Raw genomic sequence first — 15,599 nt, forward strand, 5'->3', positions numbered from 1 at the left:
CTGTTCTTTCGTGCTTTCGTCTTTTTTACGAAAGGGCGAGTTGCAATCCACTATCTTATCTCGGGCGGTGAAAAGAAATCCTCCTCCTGTGATGCCCAAATCTGGGGACCAACAGTCGCTGTTTTGTAGGGTGACTGTCTCGAAGAGACACTGGTCCCAAGATCAAACGTTTGACAAAACCCAACTTTTTATCTAACAAGCTGTTCTGTTTGAGACACCATTCTGAATCGAATCGCAGTTTTGTAACACAAGCACGCGAATGGGCATCTTCCGAACCTTAACTCACCTCGTGGTATTTTGCAAAAGTGACCTGCTGCGACTCCCTTTAGTGTGTCCACTATCCTGTCCGATATTCAGAAGAATCGTGAACCCACTGTACTTGATTTGATCTTTTCTGACACATCCATTTGGCTTACCACATGAGTAGGCTTGCGTGAATAATGAATTTCAGGTTCGGAGGGAATTCAAAGGGAATAATGATTTTGGTCAAATAATTTTGATTAGACTTCAAATAGTATATAATAGCATAAAGTACAAAAATATTTGCATATTTGTCAAGACCCAACCAACCTGTTGACCTTAATTTTTAATATTTTAAACAAGGCTTGCACAAATTCCATTCTTCTTGGTTTGAAGGAAGTGGAAACAACTGTAATAGTAGCAGGATTTTGCGTAGTAATAACCAGTAAAATATGTTACGCTTGAAAATTCACTATACTTGGAAGCATATAAGAGGGCATAACAGGTTCCTGAACTTTCTGAAAGAAATAATGAATCGATGTGAGGGTAAGGTGTTAATTTTACCGTGACGTAGGGCTTCACGACAGTGCGGATTTTCTTGGATAGGCATTTTCACTGCTTAGCGCCCATATAGTGCAGTGAAATAATTTTTACAGAAACTTACATTCGAGCTGATATACACTTATTCATTCATTTCAAATACTTCAAAATTTTGAACAACTTGAATTCAAATCAAAGCAAATTTAAATACAATAATATTTATTCGAATCATTCGATTATTCACACAAGCCTGCACACCAAGTATGTCTGAGGTACCAAGAACACCATTTATAGCATTTCCTCCTCAAAAGGCGAATGCACACTGTGCCAGCACCGATGGGTGCACACTTCAGACCGATGTCGTGAGCCGGACAGTCACTGAACCAGCCTGCGCGGAACACTGCCCAACGCACGAGCAGGGTGACTGGCCGACAAGTTTCGATGATCCAGGCAGGTACTCGCCAGACTTGAAGGGACACTAAAGGCAAATATTAGGCAAATGTTAATTGCTGAAATAGCGGTCCAGAAAACTCGTAGTGCTGCACGTGTGCCAAGAAAGTGCTTATTTTAACATGAAATCATGTTTTAGTGGTCCGCATCGCATTAGCACACTTCAAATTACTCGCTTCAATGTGGACACTTTGGTATCACTGCTGCCGCTGCACAACATTGCCTGGCCTTACAGTGCGGCCACCGGCACTAGTAGCAGCAGAGCGGAAGTAGCGGGAGCCACAGCAGCAACAATGGCCATAGAACTATTTCCTGCCAAGGCCTCCAAGATGGCAAGCGTGCTTGGTTCAACTAGGCCTTGCTAGATGGCATGAGCTCTCCAGTCTAACCAAGCGAAAATATAACTTTTAAACCACCCCCACCATTCCCCATAGTAACGTCCGCCAGTTCTTTTTTCTATAAATCAAACAGAAACAAACGAGAATTTTGAGTTTACTTATGAAGCAGCGCATGGAGACAGACACAAAAGGAATGAAAGGGTCTCTACGCTGCTTCATAAGTAAACATGAACTATCAACAACTCACCCAACTTCCAACGTTACCGAGCATTTTATTACATCTCTTGATGCACGAAAGGTTATTTTTTTATTACAGCTAGTTTGATTACTAGTCATCAATTATAGTCAGAAGCTCCGACATCATCAAAATCATTTCTGAAAATTCCACGGATGGGGCTCATCCTGTGGTACATTCAGCCTAATTTCCTGGTAAGCAGGACACTGCTACTCATATTGCTGTTTTAGATGTTTGTTGTCATGCTTTGAGTTTGCACTCTGACATGATTAGTTATTTCCCTTTAGTGTCCCTTAAGTTTTGTTCAACTGTAGTACATATTGCTCACAATAAAATGCTAAACTACCGCCTTGAAAAAAGCATTGATTGATTGATATGTGGGGTTTAACGTCCCAAAACCACCATATGATTATGAGAGACGCCGTAGTGGAGGGCTCCGGAAATTTTGACCACCTGGGGTTCTTTAACGTGCACCCGAATCTGAGCACACGGGCCTATTGAAAAAAGCATGCCAGTGACCGAGCTAAAGAGGCAATGGCAAGGTGAGGAATATAAATATAGTCCACAAACTGACAAAAAAAAAATTAGCTCAATAATGTTCAGTATCCCACACTGTAATTACAGCTCAAATGATCGTATGCTCCACTTCTGTGAACATCATTTTTTTGGCTGGCGTATTTAGAAGTTTCTTTAGATTCTTATGCTACTCATTCCCTAAGTCCTTTCCCGGTCGGTAAGGCTGCTGCACGAACTCTTCATTCCCACTGAGTACAAGCAATAAATGTGGAGATTGCGATGAGGTTTATTGAATCAGAGAAGTCACAATGAGGTCGCAACAGAAAAAAGCCGTACAGCAAGGCTGGAAAAGGCGGCACAGCTGGAAAAGGCGGCACAGGTTCTCCCGCAATCCGAGAGCAGGCTTTTCGTCCTCTTCTAAAACCACATACGCGTTGGTGCATATGCTCCACTACAATACCCCCAGGGTGAAGCGTAGCCACCGTGGCGACTCACAGAGTAGGCACAATGAGAGGGTCGTAGTAGGGCTTAAAACGGTCGACGTGTACGGTCTCGCATCCTTGACGGCGTAAATATGGCGATTGTGTGAGGGGCTCGACCATGTAGATGACTGGCGAGGTCACATAAATGATACGACACGGACCATAATACCGCGTCAGAAGTTTAGAAGAAAAGCCAGGGACGTGCGGGGGCACCCAAAGCCAAACAAGGGAGCCAGCACGAAATATGGGAGCTGGTTGATGACCGCTGTCAAGTCGAGTCTTTTGTCGACCTTGAGCTTCACTTACCAGAGAACGAGCCAACTGACGGCAGTCTTGGGGGAATCTGGCGACTTCAGAAACTGGAAAGCACTCAGATGAATCAGGACGGTACGGGAGTATGGTGTCCAGTGGGTGGGAAGATTTGCAGCCGTACAACAGAAAGAACGGGGAAAAGCCAGTAGTTGATTGCATCGCGGTGTTGTAAGTGAAGGTAAGAAAAGGTAGTACATCATCCCAATTAGTGTGGTCGCAAGAGGTGTACATCTTCAGCATGTCGCTGAGTGTGCGGTTGAACCGCTCGGTTAGACCATTTGTCTATGTGCTAGGTTTCCAGTGGATGATGTTGCATTCAGCAAAGACAGCTCGGATGACCTCTGATAGGAACACGCGACCCCTATCACTGAGTAGTTCCCGCGGAGCACCGTGGCGTAGAATGAAGCTGCACAGAATGAAGAGTGCAACTTCGTGAGCGGTCGCTGCCGGTAGAGCTGCAGTATCAGTGTAGCGTGTGTGATGATCGACGCCAACAATAATCCACTGGTTTCCAAAGCCACTACACGGGAGGGGGCCGTAGAGATCGATACCCACGCGGTCAAATGGGCGAACCGGGCACGGGAGCAGCTATAACATGCCAGTAAGGTGCCGCGGCGGAATCTTGTTTTGTGGGCATGTAGTGAAAGACTGAATGTATTTCTGCACAAAGCAATACATCCCTCGCCAGTAATATCGCTGATGCAGCCTTTTGCAGGTTTTTAGTACACCAACGTGAGCAATTGGGGGATCTGCATGAAAATTCATGCAGATATCAGAGCGCATATGACTAGGGACCGCAAGGAGCCACTTCCGACCACTTGGCATGTAGTTTCAGCAGTACAGAATGTTGTCTCCCACAGAAAAGTGGGCTGCTTGACAGTGTAGCAGCTCTTGTGGAAGGGACAGCCGACGGATCGGTAAGGTAGTCGAGCAACAAGGCAAGGTATGGATCTTTACGCTGCTCCGAAAGCATGTCAGTGGTGTCGAGTGGTGACAACGTGGCAAAAAGGAGCGACATAGAAGCCACATTTAATGTTATTGGTGGGCGCAACAGTGCATCGACATCCGCATGCTTGCAACCGGAACGATATACGACACGAGTATTGTATTCTTGCAATCGAAGTACCCAACGGCCCAGGCATCCTGAAGGGTCTTTCAAGCTAGAAAGCCAACAGAGCGTGGTGGTCTGTGACCATGTCAAAGAACGACCGTGAAGGTATGGGCGAATCTTCTTGAACACCCATATTATCGCCAAGCACTCCTTCTCTGTCGCGGAGTAATTCAGTTTTCTTGAGAGCACGACTTGCATAAGCGACTACGCGTTCAGCTTGGGGTTTCCGTTGTGCCAGAAGTGCATCAAGACCGACGCCACTTGCATCGATGTGAATTTCTGTGTGAGCAGTGGGGTCGTAGTGACGAAGGATAGGTGTTGAGGTCCACAGGCAGTGCAGCTGACGAAATGCCTCGTCACACACAGGCGACCATGCAGATATACCTTTGCTGGTGACGAGCAGACTCGTCAGAGGTGCGATGATGGACGCGAAGTTACACACAAAGGGACGAAAGTACGAGCAGCGACGAACAATCTTTTGAGGGCTTTCAGCGATGTGGTCTTTGGGAATTCGATGACAGCTCGAAGCTTATCGGGATCCGGAAGAACGCCGTCTTCTGAGATGACATGTTCTGAAATGACAGATGGTTAACTTAGTTAGTGTGCTGCGAAGTGGCACTTCTTGTTGTTAAGTTGTAGGCCTGCAGAAGTTCAGACACATGAGAATTTTGTGGAGCAAGCAAGCTGTATCTGGAAATCAGCTGAATAGACTAATAGTAGTTTCTCGCAGAGGACAACACATCGACATGAGAACCACAGAAGAACAAAAGGTCCCGCAGAAAAAACAGCATCCGTATGTCGACGGTCGTAAAGAGACTTCTGTGCTGTCTGCGACGACAATAACAGAGTGCGGGCTACCGTGCATGCCTTAAGGACACGGGTGATGTCATCCTGAGCGTACGAAGTGAAGGATGGGTGGTCTGATGAAAGCAGTGTGCCGAAGGCCAGTAAGGGATGACGTCCGAAGAGTAGATAAAATGGGAAGTAGCCTGCCGTGTCATGACGCGACGAGTTATAGGCGAAGGTGACGAACGGCAGAGCTATGTCCCAATCAGTGTGGTCGGTAGATACGTACATGATGAGACGCCCCCCACTACGCCACCGATTACCAAAGAGAGAGAAGACCACTCAACCCCTTGTCTATCCGGTTCCCTCTTGGCTACGTGTCTCAATCACTTTCCACATACAGGGATTCGTGCTGGGGCCGGGAAGTAAGAGACGCTACGACCTGTTTCTGTTTGCCGATTCATTAAATTTATTACTAACTGCAAACATCGTATACCCGCGTACATCAACCACTACACAAAATTATAACACAAGATTTACACACTCGCGACGTGCGACGCAGGATACATAAGGGAAATAACTTTGACAATACAATGGTGCGACGATACAAAGTAAACACAGGCCGACACAAATGATAAAGTCATTAATTATTGAAACCGCGCAATGTCTCAATATGCGGCATCCCTTCCCGCAAAGCTCGTTCAAGTAAAGGAGGTGAAGTTCGTCTCACGAATGGTCCATGTGGTCAGTCTTCACCGGCTTCGTTGTCTCTCTCGGCGATTTCCATCTTAATCTTCTTTCATAACATCCCGCAATCACTCGTTTCCCTTCTCTAACTTTCATTCCTCGTCATATCATCTCTGCCTCAGTCATCATCCCATCGACTCTCATTGCTATCTCTTCCGTTATCTTCCTTTTCCATTCCGTCTCTCTACCATCTCGAGCTCATCGCATCATGTCTCCGACTTTCTTCGCATCGTATCTCTGACTCCCTCGTATCGTCCCGTAGTCCCCTTTTTGTAGAACCCGACTCCGCCCTACCGGGGCACCAAACTAGTCGCCACTCCAAGCGGCATATCTTTTCTTCTCAGTCCGAGTGTATCATCTTCGGCGGCCGTCCCCGTGGCCTACACCAGTAGAAAACCCTCTCCCAAACAAAGCCGAGCAAGTAACAATGTACAAACTCAAGCCTCAGGGAGAGTGATGGGCGAGCCGTCCGAAGACACTTTAATTACGGGCGAACAATGGTCCTGATGCTTCCGGTACTTGATGAGCTGATGTCCAGACCAAGTCTCAACGTTTCCATGAGCTCGGTGTCTCCTGCGAAATTCTCCATAGCCGCCGCTTTTTCGTCATTCACTGCCGGGGGTGGCCATCCGCGCAGAACGCAGTAATGAGCCCTGGAGCCACGGAGGCTGAGGGAAAGTGATACTGGACCCGTCACAGGCGCTGCGGCAGCGTTGCATTCCCCGAACCAACAAAAGGTACTCTGCTGCTCCCCCCTGCCACAAATCTGAAGGGTGCGCGCGGATTATCTCCACCGTATACTGTCACACGGTCTGTAGACGACAAGGCGCCGCCCGGTCCTCGTGTTTGCGCGGGGGAGCCCGTGAGAATAGTAGAAATAATCCTTCCAGGTACTCCACTCTGGAATGCCCATTCGTTACACCGAAGGTTTTCTTTTCTTTTTTTTTTATGCGTGGGTTTGATAAACGAGTGAAAACATCTTGAAAGGACCGGGGTTCAGTCTGTGTTTGCGATACGTCACAATAAAAAACATGTCTGTCAATGTGCGGCTTAGGCGCTCCGAAAGACCGTTAGTCTGAGGGTGGCAAGATATGATGAAGTTGTGACGGGTAGCACAAGATCGGAGTAGATAATCAACCACACGAGATAAAAAGTAGCGACCACGGTCTGTGAGCAGGTGAGGCGCAGCGCCATGCTGGAGAATAATGTCGTGCAGTAAGTCGGCAACGTCACTTGCGCAGCTGGGTGGTAGCGCTCGAGTCATTGCATACCGAGTGGCATAATCTGTGGTCACTGCAATCCATTTATTTCCAGTTAATGAAGGAAAGGGACCTAGCAAGTCCAACCCCAATCAATAAAACGGCTGGGCTGGAACTTCAATAGGTTGAAGAAGACTGGCAAGGGGAGTCGTAGGCTTCTTTCGGCGCTGGAAGAGGTCGCAAGGTGCGACGTAACGGCGAACAGAGCGGTAGAGACCTTTTCAGAATACTCGTCGTCGAACGCGGTTGTAAGTTCTGAAGACTCCTAGATGTCCAGAAGTTGTAGCGTTGTGGAATTGTCGCAGAACATCCTTTCGCAGGTGATGTGGTACGACGAGTAAAAGCTTCGCGCCGCCGGGTGTAAGTTGCGGCGGTACAAAACGTAGTCTTAAAGCAGGAATCTGCTAAAGGAAGGATCAGTATAACGCGGTTGAAGGCGGTCAATAATAGTGAGCAGCAATAAATCTCTGCGCTGTTCGTTGGCCACATTCTGAAAGTCAGTGATGGCTAAAATGCAGGCATCGGATTCCAAATCAGTGGAGTTAGGTGGATCAATGGGGTGCCGGGATAAGCAGTCAGCATCGCTGTGCAGCTTTCCAGATTTGTACACAACCGAGAACGTGTACTCCTGTAATCGAAGCGCTCATCGACAGAGTCTTTCAGTAGGGTCCTTAAGTGCGATAGCCAGCAAAGCGCATGATGGTCCATGATAACTGCGAACGGACGTCCGTAAAAGTACGGACGAAATTTCGCAATGGCCTAAATGAGGGCTAAGCATTCCCGCTCAGTGATGGAATAATCTTTTTTCGCGTGCGACAGAAGGCGACTAGCATAGGCTATCACACGGTTGGTGCCATTCTGTATCTGAGCAAGTGTAGTACAAATGCCATGGCCGCTTGCATCGGTGCGAAGCTCTGTTCGAGCCGCTGGATCAAAACGAGCCAACACAGGTGGTGATGTGAGGGCGGTAATCGACGACGCGAAGGAATGTTCTTGGTCCTTCTTCCAAGAAAAGGCCACATTCTTTTTGAAGAGATCCGTGAAGGGCCTAACAATATCTGCGAAGTTGAAGACAAAGCGGCGGAAGTATGAGCAGAGCCCAATAAAACTGTGATCTTCTTGTGTGAAATGCGGAACCGGGAATTCTCGGACTGCACGGACTTTGTAAGGGTCGGGTTTAACACCAGTGGCGTCAACAAGGTGGCCAAGTAGTTTAATCTGTTGACGTTGAAATAAGCATTCCGACGAATTCAGTTGGAGAACAGCACAACGAAAAACGTCAAGAATTGTCGAGAGACGAGACAGGTGGTTTTTTGAAAAAGGGCAAGAAAATGATTACATCGGCCAGATAGCGAAGGCAGGCCGACCATTTGAAATCGCGGAGAAGAGAGTCCATCATACGTTCAAAAGTAGCCGGGGCCTTGCACAACCCAAAAGGCATGACCTTGATTTGGTAAAGGTCGTTGGGTGTGATGAATGCTGTCTTCTCGTGGTCGCGGTCGTCGACCGAAATTTGCCAGTATCCGGATCGAAGGTCAAGGGACTAGAAATAGTTGGCGCCGTGGAGGCAGTCGAGCGCATCACCAATTCAAGGTAGAAGATAAACGTCCTTCTTGGTGATCCGATTCAGGTGGCGATAGTCGACGCAAAAGCACCACGCTGTCCTTCTTTTTAACTAAAACCACAGGGGATGCCCAAAGACTCGAAGGCTCAATGACCTCTTTGCTCAGCATTTTCTCGACCTCTGTCTGTATTACTTGGCGCTCAGCATGTGACACGCGATAAGGGCGTTTGTGGAGTGGACTGGCGTTACCGGTGTTAATGCGGTAGGTTACGGCACTAGTGCGGCTCAGGGAAGGTCATCGAGGTCAAAGATATCCAGGTAAGAAAATAGAACACCCCGGAGTGCTGCAACTTGGGAACGCAAGAGGTCGCCGAATATCATTTTGTCGAGGAATGCTTTATATTGCGGGGTGATGACAGGTTTCGTCACGGTCTTAATGTCAGGGGTAAAAAAACTAATCGAACATTCATCAAGGGTAGAAAGATCAGCTAAAGTGATGCCTTGGGGAAGAACTTGGGTCGGCATAGAAAAGTTCAGAACTGGAAGTAGCGCCATGTTGTTAGCAACCACCACTATAGTACGTGGTAGTGCGATGTGGTGCGTAAGGGTCTAATCAATGAGGGGAGCCACCAGATAGTCTCTATCAGGAACGGACAGAAAGGGTGACACAGGAATGTACATAGCAGCCTGAAGCGGTAGCCGTAGAAACTCCACGGATCGTATCCGAGTGTGACTTGGAGGAGTGAAATCAGTGCACAAAGGCAATTCGAGCCGTAAGATACCGGTAGAACAATAGATGACGGCGGAATGGGCGATTAAAAATCAATTCCAAGGATGACATCATGTAGACAAGCATCGAGGACTGCGAAGAGAACGTAAGTATCGTGGCCGGCAACAGTAACGCAGGCAGTGCGCATGCCAAGCACTGACGTTCGACTTCCGTGGCCACTCGAACAGTTGAGAATATAGCAGTTGTGAGAACCTTTTTCAGGAGAGATCGAAGTGTGGAACTCATAACAGATACTTGGGCACCAGTGTCAATTAGAGCAGTGACGGCCTGGCCATCAACGAACACTCGAAGTAAATTGCGTATTAAATTTGTAGCCGGTTGAGGGTTTTCGTTCCGAGTCATCAACGCAGCGCCACCTCCAGGAGCTGCACTAGTCGGTTTTCCAGGGGATGACTAGAATAAGCCGGTGACGAAGAGCAGCAGCGTTGAAGGGAGCGTGACGGCCGACCCTGAGGTGACTGCGAGCGGCTAGACCAGTTTCTTTGGGAGATGACGTCAGCGTAGGACGGTTCGGAGCGTAGAGATGAACGGCGAGATGAAGGGTCCTGAAGATGGTCATCCGGAAAAGCAGGTTGCGAATTGTGTCCACGGTCCTGACGGCGGTCAACATTAGGAAAGCTTGTCCGGAAATATCGCCTGTTGCGGCAATGGCGGGAGATGACTGATAGTCGTGGCGCGGCCTAACGAAGGTTGTTGAAAGTGGAAAGAAGAGAGAAACTTGTTAAGGAGAGAAACAAGTTGGCGATGATGAGAGGGGGCAAGGTCTGCGTCAATGGCGTTGTCGAAGGCTGGCGAACTTGATGGCTCAGACGTACGAGTGATATTTGCAGTGTAACAACATGGGGTTTCATCGGGAAGGTCAAGACCATCGAAATGATCCACAGGTTGTACGTATCTTGAGGTTTCACCACGGAGTAAGCCAATGGGGTAACTGCAGTGGTTGGTAACAAGCATTATGGTTGAACCAGACGCCATTGTGAGAACGGTGAATGGAAGAACAATTCCCCTGCATTGAGTAAACACTGGAGATGGCATAAACACCACAGTGGCATCAGGTTGAGCAGCACATGAAAGGGTTATCGAAACTGAAGCTTCTGGAGGCAAGTTTGTGTCGTCGCCAACGATGAGTTTGCAGGGCAAAGGAGAACGGTCGGGCGATAGAAATTCACATGTTGGCACAAGGGACATTTTTGCACATGAACAATCAATGATAGCTTCGTGACGTGATAGGAAATCCCAACCCAGGATGAGGTCATGAGAGCAAGACGGTAGAATGAAAAATTGGACGATGTACAGAACGTCTTGGATTATGACGCGCGCCGCACACACCGCCGAGGGATGAATGCATTGCGCGCGCTTGCTGTGACAGCACCATGTCACAGAGAGATGTGATCACTTTCTTCAGTCACAAGCAGAAGTTTTCGTTCATCACACAAACGGCGGCGACTCACTCAACATCAACGTTTTTCGGCAAAAATGAAGGCCTTGAGAATTGTGCAGAAGTTGCAGTTCTTGTTTCTGGAACTGCACTGATTAGTTTCCCTCCTCAGGAGGTGGTCGACAACGCATAGGTGATGGTGATCGGCGACGCGGGAAAGGGAAGCGAGCACTTGATGAGCGGGGATCCAAGTCGGAGTGCCTCTTTTCAGATGCAGATGTGGTGGCACATTGCGACTTGAGGTGGGAGTTCCGAAGGAGCCGTACGTAGGTGTGGGATGGAAGCGACAGACGGGTGCAATATGGCCAGCGATGCCACACGCGAAGCAGATAGGGCGGTTGTTATGGGTGCGCCACGCATCAGATGGACGGAAAAAGCGAGGCGGGGGCCTGTAAACTGGAGGCGAGGCGGGATGAAGTGGTGCTTCAAAGGAGCCTGTATGTGGCAGGTGCCGCGCGACCGCAGCTGTGTAGATGAGAGTTGAAGTTGGCACAGGTGGTGCATAGCCGGAAGTCGAGAGAGGAGATGGCACGACTTGGAAGGGCACGGGTAAAGAGGCCAGAATTGCAGGGAGGGCATCACAGCATCGAAGGCAGCCTTGCGGTGGGCGCGTCGCTATGAGGCAGAACGGAGAGCTGTCGGGCGTCTTCCTCTCTGATAAAGTCCTGAATCTGGTTATAAAGGGTCCCTTGACGAATGTTGCCGGTTGCGACTGCGACGGCTGATACTGAATCTTGTGGTGGGACACTATGCCGGGCGATGGAACGCTGACGGCACCATTCATCAAAGCTCTGACACAGGCTTACGAGGACTGCCACAGTGGTCGGGCTTTTCACCAGCAACATCTGGAATGCGCCATCCTCAATGCCCTTGAGAATGTGTCAGATCTTTTCTTCAGGCATAGATGGGCTGACACACCTGCAGAAGTCAGCGCGGAGCTTGCGGACTTCAGGTCGGCTGAACGCTTCGGTGACGAGGGTCTTGAAGGTAGACCAGTTGGCGATGGCAGTTTGGCGGTTAGTGAACCAAAGTTTAACGACGTCAGCCAAGTAAAAGATAACGTAGCTGAGCTTAGAATAGTCGTTCGACTTGTTGCTGGTGCTTACGCGTTCCTACAAGGAGAGCCAGTCTTCAACGTCTTGCTCACCACTCCCACTGAAGATGGGCAGGTCCGGTTGACGAGTAGCGCTGGGGCAGGGAGATGGGGCAGCCGGTGATGCTGGCTGAGCTGGAATGGGCTGGTTGGCGACAGCATCAGTCATGCTTTGCAGTGGTCTTTCGGCCAACTTGCGGGAACGGAGCTCGAGGTCTGCTCGGGGATCTCGGCAACCTCCACCATATGCGATGAGGTTTATTGAATCGGAGAAGTTGCAACGAGGTCGCAATAGAAAAGAGCCGTACGACAAGGCTGGAAAAGGCGGCACAGGTTCTCGCGCAATCGAAGAGCAAGCTTTTCATGATGATGATGATGATTTGTAGGGTTTAACGTCCCAAAACTACCATATGATTATGAGAAACGCTGTAGTGGAGGGCTCCGGAAATTTTTGACCACCTGAAGAGCAAGCTTTTCGTCCTCGCATACACGTTGGTGCATATGCACTACCACAAGATGCTTAAAACGACATATGCAAGCAAGCCATTTGAAAACAATTGTCAACTGCAAAAAATATTTCAAGCAAGAAAATTAGGGGTGTGCGAATAGTCGAACTTCCCCTAAAATTGAATTCAAATCGAATAACACCAAATAGTGGCCAATATCAAATACAAAAGATTTTATTGAAGGCTGAAAGAACAATGAAATTAAACCTGCGCATGCTTTTGAGCACACAAAATCATGAGTGACCGCCACCGAAAGGACTGAATAGTACTAGAACAGTAAGGGTACAAGAGCAATGCTTTGCTTCAACGTAATGGGGGCCAAGAACCAATACCTTTAGGCACCCGTTCGCAACCACGCTTTTAATATGTGCCCCAAACAGATAAGACTTCCTGAACGAGTGGTTCAGTGTGGCACTGGGCACTGCACAGGGGGAACAAATATTCACATTTCAAGCCAATCCCTGAAGCTTTCATGTGCCAGAGACGGGACGTTCTATGATGCTTGCCGCATACATCACTGAAATACACAAGAGTTCATGCTTTCATTTCGAAAGCAAAGTCATGAAGAATAAGGCATTTTTATCCTTTATTTCATGGAAGCTGTGCCTTTAGTCCTCCTTTTGTTCAATTTGTGTATTTATTTTCTAAATTTTGTGCTGAAGCTGCTGTACAAATAGTGAGAACTTGTCTGCAAAACAAATTTCAATACTGAAGTGTGAATAGGATAGAGTATTTTTAGAATATTTCTAGAACATTTTTCTAATGCTTTGAAGCGAAATTCCAGGGAAAAAAAGTTGGAGAGGATTTCTAACCTAATTATTATATAGCAACATGAAAATGTTCTTTCTGGCTAGGTTGATGAAGCGCTGGCTGGGTGGTGTTTAATTGTAGTCTTATCAAGAATTAGGCAATGCAGAGGCTGAATTGTATTATAGTGCACAGTTTGGTGCAACTGTGTTGCCGGCAACACTTTACGCATGAAAAATAAGGATGTTATTCCTTAATCCTCTCCTACTCTTTCGACTTTGTAGAAGCCCAATATAAGTGGAAGTCAAGCATGTGCTTCTTCGAGTCTGGAGTTCCAAATATTCTTTGTAGCTTCAATATATAGGGCACTAAGAATCTTTGGTGTCTGATTTATCAGGCTTCCTGCACATATTTGAGCTCCAAAACAGCATTCGCCAAGTCCCCGCCTCTGCCACATCTGTCATCTTCATGTCGAACAGCATTTTCTTGAATCAATACATTTGCAACCGTAGCAGAACCTGAAAGGCCACTTCGCCACAATATCAGTGCGATGGGGTGAAACATATTGAAAATCTAAAGCGGTCATTTTCAATTGAACGATCACTGCATTTGTCTTTGAGAAGTTCGAATAGTTATGAATTGTGAAATTCCAGAGTGAGTTGCATTGAATAGCAAACAAAAATAGAAAAATATTCTAAATTTCCAATACTGACATCTTTCAACAAAAAAAAATGTTTTGTAATAAAATTCTTTAGGAATTTATTGATTTCGTTAAATCGAGGTTTAATAGTAATTCAAAGTGAGGTTTACGCTAAACAAATTGTATCGATTTCTTGATGTTTCGAAGAATCACAGAACCCTTCTAATTTACTACTTTCTTCAAGCTTGCTTCAAAGGAAGAAAATGTTTGCCCAAGCCAAGTTACCTTGAAAGGTGTGAGCTTTAATCGCAATTGCAATGGAGTTACCCGACAGGATGTGCATTCCCACTTACGGTGACCAAGGAGCGGATAAGAGACCAACCCACACCAGCCTACTGACCTGGACTGCTTCGGCAAGCGTTGTCGCGGCTGCGGCATTCTGCTGCGGCTCTGGAGGAAGCATTGGGTCCATGCCCAGACGCTTCATCTGCACGGCGATGTCAAAGAGGTAGTCGTAGCACTCGCACCTGCAACATCGCCACCCAAGTGACAAAATGGTTCTTCAGCATGCGTGGTTTAATTATTCAGACAAGCATTAACTGAACTCGTCTTTCTTGAAGACTCTCATAATTTCACAGTTTGTATCATAAAATTACCCACTGCACTCAAGCTACAAAATCAATGAAATGAACTCAATTTCAGTTTACTTCAGTTTTCAAAGCAATATTGACAAAAAGAAATATTATTCAAGAAGTGCTCTTCTCAATGTTTCCTCAATTATTATAGCTACATGTACTGATATGATGAGTAATTTGCTGTACCATTTCAATATGGACCTTTCACCTTTTAAATGCTTATGGCATTTTTTAAGCTGCCTTCAGATTTTAGTGATTTAAGCGCTGCCCAATGCAACATTGCACTGGGATCTTGTGCCCAAAAGGTTGTAATGTTGTTCTTATGAATCTTAAAAGTTATCTTATTGTGCACTGCCTAAAAGACGAGCACTTGAGATGAAGGACTATATCTCAAGTGTTTGTGTTTTAAGCAGTGCGCAATAAGCTAACTATGAATAGCTACCAAGTCGCCCAAGCAAGTAATCTTATAACTTATGAATCTTGTCCCTACAACACACTACTAACATGGTCTTGGCTCGCTGCCAGGAGTCACCCCAGACGTAGACACCGTGCCTCCGCACCAGCACTGCGCAAGTGTCTGGGTATCGCTCCATCGCCTCTCGCATGCTCTCCTGCAACCCAGGAAAGTACGAATTCGTTTAATTACATTTCCTCAAAGTGAGCAGTTTCACAAGCCAAAACCACAATGCATTTATGAGGTAAGCTATAAGTGAGAAGCCCCAAATCAATCCAGGCAACTTCAGGTTAGTTGAAGTGCTGCCAAGATATGTGTGCTTTTGAAATTCGTCCACCATCCAAAAAGCGGATGCTTTTAGCATCAATGTTTCTAAATTTTTTTATTAAGGCAACAGGAATTTGTCAATTTCAATCTATCGAGGTTTAATAGTACAGTAGACTTTCAGGAAACGAAAATCTGTTAAACGAAACTACTGCCTCTGCAATGCTTGGTTTCTGGCTTGTATTCTACACTCATGTTCACCTCTCAATAAACGGAACTCCAATTAAATGGAACTTATTTTCCCGGTCCCTTCAGGTTCTGTTTACTGAGAGTGTACAGTATTTCGAAGTGAAATTAACATAGTGTCTTATCAGGAGAAAGATGTCTCATCATACATAAAAATTGAACCTTATCGCCATCAATAAAAACTATCATTTGATGATATTACCAAA

General features: G+C 46.8%; 1 protein-coding gene across 2 annotated transcripts in view; it reads right to left on the reverse strand.

Moving 5' to 3' along the window:
- LOC119180002 (uncharacterized) overlaps positions 1-15,599 on the reverse strand; it is a 68,285-nt gene that overhangs the window by 18,910 nt on the left and 33,776 nt on the right. For both annotated transcript variants that reach the window (XM_075869586.1, XM_075869585.1), the window contains exons 8-9: positions 14,934-15,040; positions 14,195-14,321 (exon numbers count right to left, since the gene is read on the reverse strand). In XM_075869586.1, coding sequence (XP_075725701.1) covers positions 14,195-14,321; positions 14,934-15,040 — 234 coding nt within the window. The remainder of the gene's footprint in view (positions 1-14,194; positions 14,322-14,933; positions 15,041-15,599) is intronic.

The sequence above is a fragment of the Rhipicephalus microplus genome, chromosome 7 (assembly GCF_043290135.1).
Source record: "Rhipicephalus microplus isolate Deutch F79 chromosome 7, USDA_Rmic, whole genome shotgun sequence".
Lineage (NCBI taxonomy): Eukaryota > Metazoa > Arthropoda > Arachnida > Ixodida > Ixodidae > Rhipicephalus > Rhipicephalus microplus.